This window comes from Primulina tabacum, chromosome 9 (genome assembly GCF_025594145.1).
Source record: "Primulina tabacum isolate GXHZ01 chromosome 9, ASM2559414v2, whole genome shotgun sequence".
NCBI classification, from domain to species: Eukaryota; Viridiplantae; Streptophyta; class Magnoliopsida; order Lamiales; family Gesneriaceae; genus Primulina; species Primulina tabacum.
In genome coordinates this window covers 35,154,290-35,174,507 of record NC_134558.1, presented here as the reverse complement: position 1 = coordinate 35,174,507, position 20,218 = coordinate 35,154,290, and the positions used below count along the sequence as shown (strand labels likewise).

The 20,218-nt window shown below is 35.8% G+C and overlaps 3 protein-coding genes across 3 annotated transcripts; 2 read left to right on the top strand and 1 right to left on the bottom strand.

The window, feature by feature from the left end:
* Positions 1-1,742: 1,742 nt before the first annotated feature.
* Positions 1,743-8,995, top strand: LOC142555536 (pleiotropic drug resistance protein 1-like). The gene is made up of 20 exons (XM_075666448.1): positions 1,743-2,467; positions 2,559-2,732; positions 2,817-2,976; positions 3,108-3,184; positions 3,850-3,903; positions 3,998-4,088; positions 4,199-4,500; positions 4,586-4,867; positions 4,962-5,278; positions 5,360-5,520; positions 5,603-5,706; positions 5,796-5,946; positions 6,021-6,253; positions 6,484-6,816; positions 6,894-7,184; positions 7,308-7,525; positions 7,611-7,838; positions 7,930-8,101; positions 8,206-8,460; positions 8,553-8,995. The coding sequence occupies exons 1-20, from the start codon at positions 1,994-1,996 to the stop codon at positions 8,811-8,813; spliced, it is 4,338 nt and encodes a 1,445-aa protein (XP_075522563.1). The 5' UTR covers positions 1,743-1,993; the 3' UTR covers positions 8,814-8,995.
* Positions 8,996-9,551: 556 nt separating this feature from the next.
* Positions 9,552-15,202, bottom strand: LOC142555535 (small ribosomal subunit protein mS47-like). The gene is made up of 14 exons (XM_075666447.1): positions 14,982-15,202; positions 14,631-14,711; positions 14,354-14,422; positions 14,212-14,275; positions 13,872-13,951; positions 13,011-13,094; positions 11,993-12,077; positions 11,618-11,703; positions 11,426-11,547; positions 11,252-11,312; positions 10,498-10,596; positions 10,299-10,400; positions 10,070-10,111; positions 9,552-9,985 (listed from the first exon to the last, which is right to left on the bottom strand). The coding sequence occupies exons 1-14, from the start codon at positions 15,108-15,110 to the stop codon at positions 9,866-9,868; spliced, it is 1,224 nt and encodes a 407-aa protein (XP_075522562.1). The 5' UTR covers positions 15,111-15,202; the 3' UTR covers positions 9,552-9,865.
* Positions 15,203-15,706: 504 nt separating this feature from the next.
* Positions 15,707-19,933, top strand: LOC142555534 (transmembrane 9 superfamily member 9-like). Its single transcript, XM_075666446.1, has 7 exons — positions 15,707-15,977; positions 16,799-16,963; positions 17,231-17,340; positions 17,445-17,553; positions 17,647-17,759; positions 17,853-18,003; positions 18,564-19,933. The coding sequence occupies exons 1-7, from the start codon at positions 15,846-15,848 to the stop codon at positions 19,719-19,721; spliced, it is 1,938 nt and encodes a 645-aa protein (XP_075522561.1). The 5' UTR covers positions 15,707-15,845; the 3' UTR covers positions 19,722-19,933.
* The last annotated feature ends 285 nt before the right edge of the window (positions 19,934-20,218 follow it).

The following is a 20,218-nucleotide window of genomic DNA, read 5'->3' as shown; positions in this document are numbered from 1 at the left end:
GGTTATATATATGTTTTTTATTTAAGTATTATACGTTATTTAATTTCAATTTTATTTTTATTTTTTTCGATTTTTGTAAATAATTTTAATCATTTATCACAAATGTGTGGGTGTAACATTACGTCAATCAGCTTTACATCATCGAAATAATAATTAAAATTATCAAAACAAAGAAATTAAATCCGTAAAATTCTAGAAGTTCTTATATTTGACCAGACAAGTTTTTTGTTGAAAATAATAATAAAAATTTTATTTTTGGAAACAATATTGACCTAACAAGTTGCGGGCAGCCCATTGGTGCCGTATAGACAGTCGTTATATTGTGACTACATTAAGTGAAACTACTATTGTTTCTCAACCCTTCGGTTCGTGATAATCGAGAAGAAATAAATATCTGTGAAATTTAAAAGATTATGAAAAATAAACGATCAAATTGGTGTTTTTAAAATTTAAACAAAAAACCACCTTTTTTTTATTCCTACTAATTTAAACAAAAATAATAATGTTACTAAACAAAAATTTAATTATTTCTCTTTTAATAATGAAAAATAAACGGTCGATTAAGTTTCTCAGACATCATAAATAAACTCTAATAAAAATGTCTAGAATAGGTCTATTGTGAGATAATCTCATGAATCTTTATCTGTGATACGCGTCAACTCTACCGATATTCACAATAAAAAGTAATACTGTTAGCATAAAAGATAATATTTTTTCATGGATTACCCAAATAAGAAATACGTCTCACAAAATAGGACATGTGATACCATCTCACACAAATTTTTGCTAAATGACCAATCAATCGATCGATATTAGTTCTTTTCTATTTTCTTTATTTATATATTTAGCTGATTTTTTTTTAAATATTTTAATGTTCACTATTCACTAACACGTTTCATATAAAATATTTTAAATTATATTTATTAATACCATCGATGAATGTGAAAATCAGATAAATATTAATTTTTTTTAAGATAAATATTAATTAGTGAGGACGGCAATTTTGAGCACGTGAGTAAACGAACCAATGAAAGCCCATCTTTTCAGCACATGTCCCCGACACAAATTATTAATAGTAGAATGTGAATAAATCCGAAAATATTTTATTTATCATATCTAATACTTCAAATTAATTTATAAATAACGCATAAATATCTAACAAACCATATTTTTATTTTTTTAGCACTCAAAATTTAATTAATATTTTTCTATTTGTATTTAATCATGCATGCGATTCAATTTTAATATGAACATTATATTATATAGTATTTGAAATTAGAGAGACTGGAAAATAATTAATTTATCATAGTTAACCTTTGATTTCCTATTGATTAGACGATGGGAGAAAAAAGATAAATTAATTAAATTTATTTATTTGGTCCATACGTGTGAACTGGGGCAGCCAAGGACCATTCAATGTTGGAGCAAGCTTTTTTGAACGTCGAGGAACCGTAATATGACCCAACCATTTAACATATACATATACATATACATATATATATATATATATATGTAAATAATAATCTGTATAAAAAATAAATAAATTTATATATTTGATACGGTGAGAGTCTCAATTTTACGAGATCACAAGAGAAAGAACACATTATTTTATTTTTAGAAACATAAAATGAAATCTATATAATAATAAATAAATAGAAGGTTCAATTAATATTAATTTTTTTATATAGTTTTTTCTATTAATTGCTTGGGGAACGAGTCATGAAGTCAAAGTTGTGGGCATTTGCAACTTCTCAGAAGCATATAAACTCAGACATCAAAATAATTTCGTTCAACTTGAAATTTATAAGCCGCCCTTGAATCCCAAACGCAGACACCTATATATAAAAATCCAACCATCCTTCATAATCAAAACCCAGAGAAAAATCATCTGACATTGTAAACTCATTCTTTCATTCAAAAAAATAATAATACACACACACATATATATATAGAGAGAGAGAATTTTTGGTGTTGAGAAAAGGGTTTCAAAGAAATGGATCCTGGTGATCTTTACAAAGCAAGTAGTAGCTTAAGAGCAAGCGGGAGACAGGGCTCAGCCTTCAGGGTTAACAGCTCGAATATATGGAGAAACACAGGGATTGAAGTTTTCTCACGTTCTTCTCGTGAAGAAGACGACGAGGAAGCTCTAAAATGGGCTGCACTTGAGAAGTTGCCTACTTTTGATCGTTTGAGAAAAGGGCTCCTGTTAGGATCAAAGGGTGCAAATGAGATTGATGTCCAAAATCTTGGATTTGCTGATAAGAGGAATTTGGTTGATAGGCTGGTTACTTCTGTGGATGAAGATAACGAGAAGTTCCTGCTTAAGCTCCGGAAAAGAATCGACAGGGTTGGGATTGATTTGCCTACAATCGAAGTGAGATATGAGAATTTGACTATTGATGCAGAAGCCTACAGTCAGGGCAGATCTCTGCCTACTGTTCTCAACTTCAATATCAACATCATAGAGGTAAAAAAAAACATTAAAAATTGTTCAAGATTTGTTTCTTGATGAAGAAAGAGGAATCCTCAATCTAAAAGTTTTAATTCCATTTTTAAAGGGACTTTTGAATACTCTCCATTTGCTTCCGAGTGGAAAGAGGCCTTTTACTATCCTCAAGGGCGTCAGTGGGGTCATCAAACCATGCAGAATGACACTTTTGTTAGGTCCTCCAAGTTCAGGGAAGACATCCCTTCTACTCGCTTTGGCAGGAAAGCTAGATCCAACTCTAAATGTAATGATTGAATAGATTTTATTTAATTCATAATTTGTTTCTCTGAAAAAATGGTTGTATGAAACTGAAATTTTTCGTTTCCAGGTTTCAGGAAGGGTGACTTTCAATGGACATACCCTGAATGAATTTGTACCGGAAAGAACTGCAGCTTATATCAGTCAGCATGATTTGCATATCGGAGAGATGACTGTCAGAGAGACCTTATCGTTTTCCGCTAGGTGTCAGGGCGTTGGTGATCGATACGGTTCGTGTGTGTGTGTATATATATATATATATATATAATATAATATAATAGAATATATGTGTGTGTGTGTGATTCTAAAATTTTAATTATTGGGGTTATTATTGAACTTGTTGCATGATTTGTGGGAACAGAGATGCTGGCTGAATTGTCTAGGAGAGAGAAAGCAGCGAATATTAAACCAGATCCTGACATTGACATTTTTATGAAGGTAAAAAAAATATAATAGAATTTTTATAAAACAATATTTCTAATTGTTTTACGACGTCATGGCGGGTTACTTTTCCTGTTAATTTAAATTTGATTGTTGATTAACTTGTTTATTTAATGCACTTATTGACGATATGATCCATTCCAAGAAAGTGACCATCATTCATATCGGATTATTCCATCCTACCTTTGCAGGCAGTGCCTACGGGGTACATCCAAGGGACGGAATTTTTTCTAGCCCAATTTTTTTTTTTTAATTTATTTTTTCTCATGAAGTGGAATCTCAACCATTCATATAGGGTGTGGGCACTGTCCTCACACCCAGGATCGAACGAACCATTGATATCTATGATTCACTTCCATATTGACTTGATACGTGTTGAGTCAAGATTTGATGAAATGTAAATCACTAAATATATATATATATATATATATTATGTAATAATATATACATAGTTGTTTTGAAATATGATATTTCAACAGTATGATTTCCAGTTAAATGATTATTAATTATTATGTGAATTTTCGATATTTTAGAATAAATTTTCTAATGTAAAACTATTTTTGATAACTTACCTTCTACATTAGCAAAGTAATTCCGATAAGAAATTGAAAAAACGAAATTAAATAATATCTGACTGAATTTTTTTATAAATATTGATGTAGGCAGCAGCCACAGAAGGGGATGAGGCAAATGTTGTCACGGATTACGTTCTTAAGGTACAAATCAGTAGCTTGAAACGTCCATCACATTTTCTTGAAAATAACATTTAATGAATACATCACAAATCTTACCATTTGAACCTCCATGCAGGTTTTGGGGCTGGATGTTTGTGCTGATACCATGGTCGGAGACGATATGATCCGGGGTATCTCCGGAGGACAAAGAAAGCGTGTCACCACAGGTAACCAAACTATATATATATATATATACATATAGTTTTTATGCAACAAAGAAGAAAATTTTATGCAATGTATGTAGATGCTGAAGTTTTGTTTGCAAATTCTACAACAGGTGAAATGTTGGTTGGACCAGCAAAGGCACTCTTCATGGATGAGATATCCACTGGATTGGATAGCTCTACGACTTACCAAATCATCAACATGCTTCGACAATATGTCCGCATTATGAAGGGAACTGCTTTCATCTCCCTTTTGCAGCCGGCACCCGAGACATACGATCTGTTTGACGACATTGTGCTCTTGTCAGATGGCCAGGTTGTTTATCATGGTCCTCGGGAAAATGTTGTCGGTTTCTTCGAATCAATGGGTTTCAAATGCCCAAAAAGGAAAGGAGTGGCTGATTTCTTGCAAGAAGTGAGCAAAAGAAATTATTAAAACTTACCATCCTTTGAGCTTTTACACTTTCATTGGTTCTAATGAGATTGATTTCGATGTTCAGGTGACATCAAAGAAAGATCAAAGACAATATTGGGCACGTACGGATGAGCCTTACAGGTTTGTCACGGTTAGTGAATTTGCAGAGGCGTTCCAATCTTATACAGATGGACGGAAACTCGGGAACGAGCTTGCTATTCCATATGATAAGAGCCAAAGCCATCCTGCTGCTCTGACAACAAAAAAATTCGGTGTTGGACAGAAAGAACTTCTGAAAGCTTGCACTGACAGAGAATCCTTGTTGATGAAAAGAAATTCGTTTGTTTACTACTTCAAGCTCTTCCAGGCATGCATTCACACACTTGAAATCCTGAACTGTTCATCTTACACCTTAAATTGAATTCAGTTGGTGAAAGTAAATTCCATATAATTTCTTGCAGCTTATTACGATGACACTGATTGCCACAACAGTCTTCTTCCGTGTCAAGATGCACAAAGATGATTTGGCTGATGGTTCAATATTTGTTGGCGCCTTATTTTATGCGGTCATTCTGGCCTTGTTCAATGGATTGTCAGAGCTTGCTATGACAATTTACAAGCTTCCTGTTTTCTACAAGCATAGGGATATGTTTTTCTTCCCCCCATGGGCCTATGCTCTTCCATCATGGGTCCTGAAAATTCCAATCAGCTTCCTAGAAGCTGCATTATGGACCTTTTTCTCGTACTATGTGATTGGATTTGATCCTAATGTAGGAAGGTAAGAATCAAACAGCAGTGCCTCAAACTAACTTATTCATCGCTTTTTCAAACAAATACTAATCAATAATCATCGTTGCAGATTGTTTAAGCAATACCTATTGCTCCTACTTCTAAACCAGACAGCTGGGGCATTATTCAGACTTATTGGGGCATTGGGCAGGACCATGATCATTGCCAACACATTTGGCCTGTTTGCGCTGCTCATGCTTTTTGCACTGGGTGGATTTGTCCTATCACGAAGTATGAATTAGCGATAAGATGCTCAAATATATATCACACTAAAATGATGAATCATATCTCATCACCATTTTTTGTTTTGCAGATGATGTGAAGGGGTGGTGGCTATGGGGCTACTGGGCCTCACCTTTAATGTATGCACAGAATGCAATTCTAGTCAATGAATTCACAGGGCACAGTTGGAGTAAAGTAAGTCAAGGCATCAATCTCTACATTTTGTATATTCCATATGGTTATACATCTGATCATAGGGATGAAACAACTTTCTCATTTTATAGATGATCAATGGAACCACATTGGGAGTACAAGTGATGAAAGCTCGAGGGTTCTTTCCTTACTCATACTGGTATTGGATAGGAGTTGGGGCAACATTTGGTTTCATATGGTTTTTCAACATCTTCTATGTCATTGCTCTTATGTACCTGAACCGTGAGTTTTCTACTTTATATACTTTAGTACTTTCAAGATGACATTCAGCAATTAACATGATCATATTGTTACAGCATTTGAGAAGCCTCGATCTGTATTACCAGAAGAAAGCCAAAATGACCAGCAGGCTGCTCTAGTTTCAGCTCCAGGTGAAGCAGGCAAAAGGAGAAGCATCTCATCTGGATCCTCATCCGTAATAGCAGATGCCAGTGAAGCCAATGAGAACAAGAAAAGAGGAATGATTCTTCCATTTGAACCCCATTCTATCACATTCGATGAGATAAAATACTCTGTTGACATGCCAGCGGTAAGTTTTGCTTAAATATTTGAAGGACTCATATTTTCCTGATAAATGTCAAAGAACTGAGTTTTGCATAGCTTCACCGTTTTTCACCTCAAAATATTGGTTTCCAGCTGAAAGAAAAATGTTATTTTGAAAATGGTCATTACTAGTAGACACACTAAAAAAACGAGCATTCGAAATGAAAAATAAAATGTTTTTGAAAGGGATGTTCATGAGAGTAACTTGATTTGCAGGAGATGAAAGCTCAAGGCGCCACTGAAGATAGATTGGAACTCTTGAAGAGTGTAAGTGGTGCTTTCAGGCCAGGTGTTCTTACAGCTTTGATGGGTGTTAGTGGAGCTGGTAAAACAACCTTGATGGACGTGTTAGCTGGAAGAAAAACGGGGGGATACATAGAGGGAAACATTACAATCTCAGGGTACCCAAAAAACCAGGCAACATTTGCCAGGATTTCTGGATATTGTGAGCAGAACGACATTCATTCTCCGAACGTTACGGTTCATGAGTCTCTCATATACTCAGCCTGGTTGAGGCTGCCTGCAGAAGTTGATGCAAAAAGTAGAAAGGTTAGTACAGTGAGACCTCATTTTGTAATATTTGTAATCAGACTTGATTAGTAAGATGAATTCTCTTTGAGTTGCAGACATTTATCGAGGAAGTCATGGAACTTGTGGAACTTACCCCCTTGAGTGGAGCGCTTGTTGGGTTGCCTGGGGTCAACGGTCTCTCCACCGAGCAGAGAAAAAGGCTGACAATTGCAGTTGAACTTGTAGCAAACCCTTCAATCATATTCATGGATGAACCAACTTCAGGCCTTGATGCAAGAGCTGCTGCAATTGTGATGAGAACAGTAAGAAATACAGTAAACACTGGAAGAACAGTCGTATGCACCATCCATCAGCCTAGCATTGACATTTTTGAAGCATTTGACGAGGTAAGCTAAATTAAAGTGTAAAAGTATTTATTTGAAGATCTAATATTAGTTTTCATGAGATACTATTATAGTATGATCATTTTTTCTCAAGCTCAGTTGCTAATTATTACATTGATTTTGCAGCTATTTTTGATGAAACGCGGAGGACAAGAAATATACGTAGGACCATTAGGCCATCACTCATCCCAATTGATCAAGTACTTTGAAGGAATTCAAGGTGTATCAAAGATTAAAGACGGTATCAATCCGGCTACCTGGATGTTGGAGGTTTCTACTACATCACAAGAACTTGTTTTGGGGGTTGACTTCGCAGACTACTACAAAAAATCAGAACTATTTGGGTTAGTATAATTACTTGAAACATCCTTTTTTGAATCAAGCATGGTGTTATATTAATGCTAATAATCTTTAACGCAAAAATTACAGGAGGAACAAGGCCCTAATCAAGGAGTTGAGTGTCCCTCGCCCTGGCACAAAAGACCTGTATTTCCCAAACCAATTCTCCCAACCTTTCCTCGTTCAATGCCTGGCCTGCCTGTGGAAACAACACTGGTCATACTGGAGGAATCCCCCTTATACCGCCGTCAGAATTTTGTTCACAACCTTCATCGCCCTCATATTCGGAACAATGTTCTGGGACCTTGGCTCTAAATGGTATGTTGGGAGTGAAAAGAAATAAATCTATGTTCGCTTCACGATTTTTCAGTCCATTTTAGCTAACAGAGTCACGTGTCATTTGTTGCAGGAAAACTCAACAAGATCTATTCAACGCCATGGGTTCCATGTATGCTGCAATCAACTTTTTAGGATTCCAATATAGTTCGTCAGTACAGCCAGTGGTGGCTATCGAAAGAACAGTCTTCTACCGAGAAAAGGCAGCCGGAATGTATTCTGCGTTACCATATGCATTCTCACAGGTAATTAGCTAAAGCCTATTGCACCACTAACCCGGGGTACATATTTGAATTCTGCAACCTCTGAAGTATATATTCTCTTACAAAGTTCTTTATCGCGTTTGCAGTTCCTAATCGAAATTCCTTACGTCTTCGTGCAAGCATTAGTATACAGTCTCCTTGTCTACTCGATGATGGGATTCGACTGGACAGCTGAGAAATTCTTCTGGTTCTTATATTTCACCTACGTCTCATTGTTGTACTTCGTCTTGTATGGCATGATGACCGTGGCTGTCACTCCTAACCACAATGTCGCCGCTGTTATTTCTTCTTTCTTCTACGGAATCTGGAATCTCTTCTCAGGATTTGTCATCCCACGACCAGTAAGTCATGAAACCTCATTGCAAATTTTTAGTCCATGTACAATCACAAGTTCACAAAAACTAATAATTGTTTGTCATCTTGCCTAAAACAGAGAATACCCATATGGTGGAGATGGTACTACTGGGCTACTCCCGTGGCTTACACCTTGTACGGTTTAATTATCACACAATTTGGAGAAATTCAGGACACGCTAGAAGGCGATGGTAGAACAGTGGAACAATACCTGAAAGATTACTTTGGATTCGAACGTGATATGATTGCGGCAGTCGCCCTTATACTTCTTGGATTCGTCATTCTTTTCACCTTCATTTTTGCCTATTCCATCAAGACATTCAACTTCCAGAGGAGATGAGAAGTTCAGTTCGCTTTCATTTTCCAGTTTGCCAACTCTTGTCTTTATCAAATTCTGTGTACTAAGTTCAAGATTTTGTATAGGAAAATCTTATCATATTATGCAATTAAACAGTGTGCTTTCCTAGATATGTACTATTACTGTATTACATTATCAATTGTTCCAATAATTGAGAATTTTTTATTAAATGTCCACAATTCTGGTTTTTCCTTGATTATCTGTCTCTCCCATTTATCATCCTTCTAAGCTACATACGCTACGATTCAAGATTGAACACATAATCGCAGCCACCAAATAAATCTTATCAAACAAAACAATCCCAACTCTGTTAGTAGAAAATTCGAACTAAGACTCAACTTTCTTCTTTTTTTACATGAATTGATTTTGATTATGTTACTAAAAAATCTAGTATTCATACTTAAAACTCACTATTATTAAATATTTGACCAACACATTTTCTTCTGATTTATTTCATCACCATGCCTCTGTTCAGAGTTTCAGCTCCAATTTCACACTAATCGTTTACGGAACATGATAGATTGCATCAGTTTGAAATGGTTCGCTCCACTTTAAGAACAATAATCCCCGATCTCTAAGTTGGTTATCTCACCAAAGAAATATATATTTCATACAAAAATTTTCAAAAAAAAAAAAATCTTCAAAATTAGATGAAATAAAGTGGCTCCTCATTTGATAAGTGAACCAAATGCAAAAATTCGAATTGGGCTCACAAAAGAAAACGAGAATGCTGATCAAATTTGTGCACTTTCTGAAGATGATATGCGAGTCGGGCCTCAGAGTTTAGGTCAAGCCCGGAAGTAAAAAGACAATCCTTCCTATCCCCTGTCAACCAAACACATCCTAAGTCGCTTTAATCAGAGTTCTGAATACAAAAGCCAAGCTACTAAAAATGGCACAATTGATTATTTCAGCTCCTATACTTTCTACTCACTTCCACTGCATTGGCTCCACAGGAACTCCGTCTGTGTCATGAATCCTAAACCAAGAGAATAATAAATGGAGAACCATACAGAAAAAAGTGTGGCAGATTTTCACACATCTGGCTCTCGTAGCGAAGTGGGCAGGTTTAGCTCTGGTTCAACTTCACCGAGAGGAGAGAAAAAGGACTCGACCATGTCAACTGTTACTTCCTCCAACTTGGATGGATCCCACTAAAATTTTTGAAATTAAAACTGGATTACTATGTTGCCCAACAAAATTTCTTGCAAAATATGAGGTTAAAAATAACCAAATACCTTTGGAGCAAAGTCCTTATCGACTAATCTTGCACGAACGCCCTACAAATGACAAGTTTCAGGTGAACAGATTATATTCCACTTGTCGCATATACCTCTGTCCCACGCCGAACATGTTTGATAAAGTTTTTAAAACTACACATACTGCTCCTCTAGCAATTTCGATCAATCATTTTCAGAAGGTAATAATGACTATCAAGTATCAATGAAGAATCAGATAAGGATATACCTCTGAGAAATCATTAGAGACCTTTTTAAATATCCATTTTAAAGATATTCGGTATTCTCTGGCGAGGCATTGGTCAAGAGTTTGAAATCTACCTTCTCTGATCTTTTGAGTGTGATAGAAACATTGAGGTTAGAATGGGGTGAATTCGTGCAGGAAAATGAAATTTTCTACAGGATAGAGGCAATGGTAAGCAACTTACTGATCGCAAAGTCACTTTTAAGCTTAATGGAGAGGCTTCTTTAATTTTACTAAGTACGGTCGAAGGCCATTCATCGTAAGATCCTGCCACTCTATTTTCCTACAACATGAAAAACAGAATTCAGTCGGCAGTACGGTATGCCGATAAACAAATATGTCAAAATTTGGATTTTTTAACACCAACTTTATCTAGAAATACTGTTATTTTAATGCCAACAGCTTTGCAAAATTTTGCTCTATTTCATACACAGAAATTCCACGTCTGTGCCTGATTCTTTATCGTCTGTCCATGCTTTATTCTCATGGTGTTTGCAAATTGTAACTGTAGCTAAACAGTAGATCCCTATGTGCATAGATAACATCAATTTCAGTAACTATCACAGAACTGTAGACGAGATTATCTCCTCGATTCTAGTAGTATTTCCACTTATATAGTTTCATAGTTTCTATGTAAGGAAGCTCAACAACCTATTTACTTCGAAGTATCTATAAGGACTTCTTTTTTATTATACAGCTCCACCAAGTTACAAAAACGTTGATCAAACCGCGGCATTCTGTGTCAATGGCAAGTCTTTGATCAAGCGTGTCCTATTGTTGCTTCCACGTGATCAACAATCGTGAACTTGGTTCTTGTTATATTATAAAACTATCATTAGACAATTTTTAATGAGCTCCAAATTTTGGAAAAAGTGGTATCCAACAGTTTTTCTCTAAAAATAGACCCAAAAGAAATAAATGCATAATGGTATTCTTACCAAAGCTTCAACAATTTCCTCCATGGTATCATGGCAAAAATAGTTGTCGATTGTTTCTAACCTGAAACATCAAAAAACAAAGTGATACCAAAGAGACAGAACATGATTTTAATGAGATTGAAATAAGAAAAAATTACAAGATAAAAAAAAATCTGAATAAAAAAAAGCTGTTACCGATGAAGCTGACTCCTCTCATCTGGATAAACCAAGGTACCATATTGAGAAAGAGAATTTTCAATGACCGAACGATCATCAGTTATCAACTTACCAAGACGTTCTTCAATCCAAGGAAGCTTCTGTTAGGAAAAATGAATCAGCAAAGATGTGGTTAAAACGAAAAATTATGCTAGCAAATGGAAGACTGACTTCCTTCAACGAGTAGTGTGTAGCAAGACCACAAGCCATCATTTCTGTACCATTGAGCTTTTCTCCAGTCAGAGCTAAATATTCTCCTGCATGTTAATAACAACATACCGGTGAATTGCTAATATCTCTGATCATTGAGTTGCTCTTAAATATCATTTGGTGTGATTTTCTTCTCCAATAGGTATTTTGAGGGGTATGTCCACTTCATGGTTTAAGTACTATGACCGATGTTGGAGAACATCCGCAAAATTACATGAATTTTGGAATGATTAGCCACAAAAAATGTAATGATATAGAAGCAATTTGATAATCGATTTGAATATCATCAAGATTCCTACGTGATAATTCAAAGGTCGAACTATTTTTTCATCATACCTAAATAGCCAGGGAGACGAGAAAGATAATATGAAGCCCCTGCATCAGGATGAAAGCCTATTTGTACTTCAGGAGATGCAAAGACCTGTATTTATCAGAAAAAGCACTTTGTACGTCACCCATCAAGACAGGTATTACCATATTTTGAAATTTTAACTTGGAGTGGTCAATAGAACACGTTTTTCCAAATGATTGGAAGACAAACCAAAAAGTATATCTATTTTGACTCAGCAAAAGAATAATAAAATTCTCTGTTTTTCAAATAAAGCATAATCGACATTGAATGCCCTTCTCAATCTATTTTTTTCCCTTTTTCTCAGGGTTAAATTTAATCCAGTTAAAGGGTACCCAGGCATATTGAAGAAAGTAAGCCCAGCTTAAATTTGTTAGCACTGTTAAAGGGGATAATACCCGTTTTCGTCCCTCTGGTTTTCCGCTCTTCTCATTTTCGTAATTGTCTTTCGACTGCCGAATTCATCCCTCAACTTTCTTCCCAAAATCGTCCCTCACGTTACCTATCCATTCATGTGAGAGGCACATGACCCATATTTCCTGAGATAATACTCGTTTTCGTCTCTCTTGTTTGCCATTTTTCCCATTTTCGTCCCTCTTCTTTCTCTTGTTTGCTGTTTTTCCCATTTTTGTCCCTTTTCTTTCTTGAGGCCGAATTCATCCTTCAACTTTCTAATTTCTTCCCAAAATAGTCTCACGTGTTATCTGTTTGTTAGACCCAACGTTGACTCGGTCATGTGCTCATGTTTCCTCAAATCAGTTGTGAATGCTCCTCCAATATTATTCTCCATAAAACTTAGAACCCTAATTACTGAATTTTGCCCAAATCAGACAAGGGAAGACCGATAGGGACAAAAATAGGTATTATCCCATGTTTAAGTGTACGGTCAGAAGACAAAAAAAGATTGCCATAAAGCTAAGATAACACAATTATATCTTACATCATAATAATCTAATGAAAGTCATATGCATTTAGCCAAAAAATAAGCGTGAAGTATATTCATACCGTTTTTTCAGTTACAACACGAAACATCCCCGGGAGTGAAATACCTGCACCACCACCCATTACAATACCATCCATTATAGCCACCTGTAATATGACAGATTAACATCAAATGACCACCATCAGTTTCACAACACTTCCACACAAAAAGCAACTTAAAACAGAAAATGTCACTAACGAGTTTCTGTTAATAAATAACTACTGACTTGCATGACATATAATGCTACAAATTGTGGAATTAAATCATGAGAACATCAACGGCTCAACTGATGACATAATATATACGCATACATATTTTTTGTGCCACAGTACAAACTAATACTTAATTTCAAACACAGAGTTTGATGCATAGGCCACATTCAAAACTTTCCACAATATGTATATTTTCTTCTGATGATAACATCTTAAGGTCAAGATTAGAAAGAAAATCTCCATGTTGCCAGACAGTGGCAGATATTTGTGATTGTATGATACAGGTGTTGCAAAATAAATTGGAGATTATAACAGTCAAATTGAATGCCATCTCACTCTGAGAAAGATGATTAACCATCAAAGAGGTTGTCCGGCCAGGGAATGACTTATCAAGACGATTGAGTTAGCACTTTGTTTCATCGTTCACAAAGCAGATATCACAGTCGGGTTCAATCCCAAAAGAGGATCTCTGCCTCCATCAAAAAACAGGCTTATACTTGTCATAGGCCCCATAAACGAGGAAACAATAAAACCATCATCTTGCCATTCGAGAGATGAAAAATCCAGAAGTTGCAAGAGAATCTAAATTCTTCAATGTTTTACAAAAACATTCAACAAGAAAAAAGAGTTTTCTTTTCTTTAAACTAGCAAAACTGAAAGAAATGAACTCACATGTGGCTTAAGATATGTTCCCAAAACATAGACAAACTTGTACAGATTCTCAAAATATGCTTTGCATTCTTCAGTCTTCCCTGAAAATAAAATCAGTCAACAAAGACCAACGGAAAGCATAAAGAGAATCTTATAGTGACCCAAGAGTCTTATTTATTCGGATAGAAACTAATGTTTTATAAACTGCATTCGCTGCTAATAAAATATACCAGTACCAAAAACATTAAAGAAACATCCTTTCTTTTGCTGGAACTTTGTCGAATTGAAATCGAAATCACACATAATTCGATTCTTCCTTTTTTATAAAATAAATCCATGCATAATTAAGTCAATGTTCAACCTTCATTGAGCAGCCGATGCAGGCTCACAACATCTGTGCCAGAGCAGAATGCCTTCTGACCACCCTTCAAGAAACGCAAAGAACTCAGCCAATTGAAAGAGAGCTACAAGAAGAGGGAGTTAAATACTGTGCATTCGGTAACCTTCATCATGACAAATCCTATTTCTGAATTTTCCTCCCAGGACTCATATAATCTATTCAATCGAGCAGCCTAGCAAAAAATAAGCCCAGAAGGTTAAAAACTTAAAATCTAAAGGACCAAATCGGTAGTACCGGAATAACAGCATAATGCCTCATTCCGTAAATACATACATGAAAATACCAATTCTTATAGTTGGAGAATGGAGCACAAAACAATAAAATAAATTCACCAGCAAAACTCAAGAACAATGAGAGAAAAATATACACAATAAACTAACCATAGAAGTGGTGAGAGCATTGAGTGCAGATGGTCTATTGAGAATTGCTACCCTTGAATTAGCTCTTCCTTCCACTAATACCTGAATTTTTAAAGTCAAAACAGGGGGCAGGTCACAAAATTCAATCTTTTGAGAAAGATGAAGACCATTTTAGCAAAGTCGAAACACAATCAAGCAATAATACAAATATACACACAATCACATGTAAAAAAAACGAGTTTCTTCACACTCTCTTCGTAGAAAAGATCGCCCCGCTACGAAAATTAGCAAGAAGATTAACTAGATTCAGTCGCTTTCAATAATCCAAAAATTGGAAACAAACAAAAAACAAAAAGAAATCGAGAAACTAGCCTCTTCTTGCAGATAATCATGTTGGGCATAACTGGGAAGGGCGGTAAAGTATCTTTCTTGAAGAGAACAAAAAACATTTCTTTGCAACGAACGGTTCAATGGCAGTAGAAATCTACTGAGTTTCTGCATTATTCAAGAAATGAACAAGACCAGACCCCTTGCGGCTCCTGAGTTTAAAAGAGATGCCCAGCGAAAGAGAGTGGTTTTATGGTATTTACACTTTTGCCTCTAAATTTCCTATTGTTGTTAATTTTGGTTTTTATATTTTCTTGATATATTTTTTTAATCCTGACCCACTGAATCATTCTTCCTGTCAAAATCACTTCAGACATTTTCCCTTGTGATTTTTTTCCTCGTAATTTTGGTAAATATAAGTGTATATTTTACAAAATATTCATTAATTTATGTTACTACATCATTTCCGAATTTTTAGGTGAGTATTAAAATCTTCATGCTGATAAAGATAATTCTTGTAAAAAGATATTTATTTGAATTTAGTTTGGATTTGTTGTTTAGGATTTTATTCAATTGGATCTGCAATTGCATGTTTTCACGTTATAAAAATAAATTAAAAAAAATAATTTCTAATCTTTAATCGACTAAAAACATTATAACTAAAAATCAAAGTTTCAATTAAGAAAGAAATATAAGGACGCACCGACTTTAAAACTAGACTGTGAAGTGTGACCTCGCAAAAAGCCAGAATAAGAAGAATAAAAAGAAATCTAAAATGTGAAATTGCAACTACCGGGCAACCGACAAGCTTAAAACACACACCAAGAACAAGATTTCAGATTTGTATATCGCATCTCCCTCTGGCTCTGGATCTGAAGACGCATAATTGGATCTTCATTCTTCCACACAATGGGAAGAGTTGCTGTTAGATCTCACACAGTTCGTTTACTCTTTATCTTGGAAACTATATGCACATTGCTCCTGTCCCACAATGCCCTCTGCTTCTATCTGCCTGGTGTTGCCCCTGAAGACTTCCAAAAGGTACAATCTTTTTATGTGAATCTTACATTTTTTCTTGGTATTCGTCTTTTCGTTTATGTATTTGGGTATCAGCAAAAACAGTCCTTTCGTTACTTCTTATGCGATATGGCATAGTCACACTAAGTTTGTTGATGTGGGTTGTGTTCTAAGATCTGATCTTTTGTGCATGTTACTCTGAGAGCTTGTGTCTGGATCAGTGATTTACTTATTTGAAATGGGTTATTTGTAATTGTATAGTGCTCAGGATTGTACAGATACAAGTATTTGAAATTTTTTGTGTCCCCTCCATTTTTACATTCTGTTGTAATTAAATTTGGTCTCTTATCTGAAAAGGAGAAGATAATATGATTGGCGAATGTGTTTGTATTGTTTGTTTGTGAAGTCCCAATTATGAGGTTTTGATATGATGTATATTTTGCATATAGTTGAAACCAGGCATCTTATTTAGTGATTTAGTTGGTATATGGTTATCTGCACACTTGAGTGATTGTTTAAAAGTAAAATGATGACAATGCATTTGAAGCTGTATGGACTCAGCAAAATATCTAAAAAATGATTCTCCAACGGACCAACACCACTAGAAGCTGAATTTAACGAGTGCACCATTAGCTTTCAAAAGAAAGCAAAGAAGATGCTGAAGGATAACCATGCTTTCTCTTCACTGCGTTGTTTTTTCATATAATGATTATAAAGAGTTGGTGACATTCTCTTCACTGCATGTTTTTTATATTATGATGTACGATTGAATGTAGAAATGTACTTACATTTTCTCTGTCAAATTCTGTTGTTTTGCTTCTTATTGTTGTTCATTTTCTTTACAGGGAGATCCACTGTTTGTGAAAGTGAACAAATTGACTTCTATAAAGACTCAGCTTCCTTATTCATACTATTCTCTTCCATTATGCCCTCCTGACACCGTTGTCGACAGTAGAGAAAATCTTGGAGAAGTACTTCGTGGTGATCGTATTGAGAATTCCCCTTATGTGGTCGGTGCTATTTTTTTGATGATATAATGCTCAGTGGTGAATTTAGCTAGAGGGAGTGTATCACCCTTTCTTAATCGGGAATTTTTGAAATTTTTTGTATAATTTCTCTAAATCTTTTACTCCTAAACCTCCCTCCAAATGCATTCAATCCCCCCGCCCCCCTCACTCGGTTGTCTCATATTACCCCTTTTCCTGGATTCCCTGACAGTGCTTCTTTGACAGTTCTTATTGGTGACTGATTTTTTCTTGTTGACTGGTATACTACAGTTCAAAATGAGGGAACCACAAATGTGCACTGTTGTTTGCCGACTTAAGCTTGATGCTAAAATTGCAAAACAATTAAAAGACAAGATTGAAGATGAGTATCGAGTCAACATGTGTGTATTCGTCGTTGTGATCGATTCCATTTCTTATATTATTTCTAGTTAGAGTTGTCAGCAGAAACATGCCTTTCTTAATGATTTCCACTTTGTTATTTCAGGATTTTAGATAATCTTCCATTGGTTGTTCCAATTGCAAGATCAGAGCAAGAGGGCCGTACCGTCTATCAGCTTGGTTTTCATATAGGGGTGAAAGGACAATATAGTGGTGTAAGTTGACTAATTATCGGCCTAATGTTTGTTTTGAGTAATTGCTATATAAGCACAATATCTTGTTTACTCTCAGTTTTTAATTTTATGCAGAGCAAGAATGAAAAGTACTTTCTTCACAACCACTTGAGCTTTGTTGTCAAGTATCACAGGGATCAGCAGACTGATTCTGCAAGGATTGTAGGTTTTGAGGTCACACCATTCAGGTGAGTGGCTTCAAAAGAACTTTAGTACAGCCTTTGGTTTTTGACATAAAATTCAACTTCATTAACATTATTTTTTTAATTCTCATGGTTTAGTGTCAAGCATGAATATGAAGGAAAATGGAGTGAGAATACCCGTGTAGCTACATGTGATCCCCATTCAAAGCGTACAGTTTCTTCTTCAAATTCTCCCCAAGAGGTTGATGATAAACAAGAAATCATATTCACTTACGATGTTGCGTACCAGGTAATCCATTCACCAACTATATATTTTCATATAATCTTGACTTATTATCAAAGCCCAAACAATTGCTAAATGCCTTGAGCCTGTTTTTACTTGTTTTGTTACTTTTGGAGGTACCTTGTGTAGCAATCGTTTTCTCAAGTGCTCGAGAAAAGATGGGGAGATAGCTCTACGATATTTTATATTTCAATATGTTTTCCTTAACGTGCACTCATAACATTGAAAAATACATGTTCAAATCTAGTATTAAAAGCGCACACATACACATAGATTGGATATTGGTTAACAAAGGCCTATAACTAAGCATCCAATATACTTTATTGAAATATATGGAATTCTGTGCAGTGTGCACAAGGAATTTTGAATGTTTGACATATTACTCTGATATCATGTTTGAATCATTTTTTCCAAAATATTTGAGCTCATTGGAGGTGGACTAACTATGGTGTTGTACTTTTTACACCTTCTAGTTTTTTGGGCTGTCATCAACACATATTTTGTTTTTTTTCACGTGAAATTGATATGTTGTAATCTGTTTCTTTTCAATTCAAACGTCATTGCAGGAGAGTGATGTGAAGTGGGCATCAAGATGGGACACGTATCTTCTAATGACTGACGACCAAATCCATTGGTTCTCCATAGTTAATTCTCTGATGATAGTTCTCTTCCTCTCTGGCATGGTTGCCATGATAATGCTACGTACCCTCTATCGAGACATTTCCAGGTACAATGAGCTTGAGACCCAAGAAGAGGCACAAGAAGAAACTGGGTGGAAATTGGTCCATGCTGATGTGTTCCGTCCACCTATCAACTCAGATTTCCTCTGTGTCTATGTGGGAACAGGAGTACAGTTCTTGGGAATGGTACTGGTGACCACAATCTTTGCAGTACTTGGATTCCTCTCCCCTTCAAATCGAGGCGGACTTATGACAGCCATGTTGCTGCTTTGGGTTTTCATGGGACTTTTCGCCGGTTACGCATCTGCACGTCTCTATAAAATGTTCAAAGGAACTGAGTGGAAGCAAATCGCCCTGAGGACTTCCTTTTTCTTCCCAGCTACGGTCTTTGTCATTTTCTTTGCATTAAATGCGCTTATCTGGGGCCAGAAGTCTTCAGGAGCCGTACCTTTTGGCACCATGTTTGCTTTGGTCTTCCTCTGGTTCGGAATATCAGTTCCGCTTGTCTTCGTGGGCAGCTATGTTGGCTTTAGAAAACCAGCGATAGAGGACCCTGTAAAAACGAACAAAATCCCGAGGCAGATCCCAGAACAGGCCTGGTACATGAACCCTATCTTCTCCATCTTGATTGGAGGAGTTCTTCCTTTCGGGGCCGTTTTTATCGAGCTCTTCTTCATTCTAACCTCGATATGGCTGAACCAGTTCTACTACATTTTTGGCTTCCTCTTTATAGTGTTCATCATCCTCATCATCACCTGTGCAGAAATAACAATCGTCCTATGCTATTTTCAACTATGCGGTGAAGATTACCTCTGGTGGTGGAGATCATATCTCACATCGGGATCGTCCGCTCTATATCTTTTCCTCTATGCAACATTTTATTTTTTCACTAAACTCGACATCACAAAGCCCGTTTCTGGTGCGTTATACTTCGGGTACATGTTCATTGCTTCGTATGCCTTCTTTGTGGTAACAGGCACGATTGGATTCTACGCGTGCTTCTGGTTCACCAGGCTGATTTATTCTTCTGTTAAGATAGACTGAGAGAGAAAAAAAGAGAGATAAAAAGACTTCTTCAATATCGATATGTATGATTCTTGGATATCGCCATACGTGCATATTCTTTCGAGCCCATCATTGTATTATTTGATAGTTTGATTTGTACGTGTTTTTATGCTGTTTTTGTTTTCATCTTTGTTGAGGATGATCGTAGAGCTTTGGAAATTTCTCTAAATTTACCTCTTTTTTCTTTCACCGATCCTATAAATCTTTCATTTTCAGGTGGTAAGAATAAAAGATGATATATACATGACGCATACATGATGAGTGGGGCTCTTGAAAACAGAATTAAAGTAGTTAAAAATTCCCAAAAAATTGCAACGTCAAACACAGTTAAAACTCCCTGAAAGTGGTCAAAGAATACAGATTCAGCTAATCTTAACGTCAATCCAACATTAAAAAAATATATATGCAACAAAGAGAAATTAAATACTGAAAACTTTCCTACCATCTCTTTCTACTAAAAGCCTAATTTCTCACCA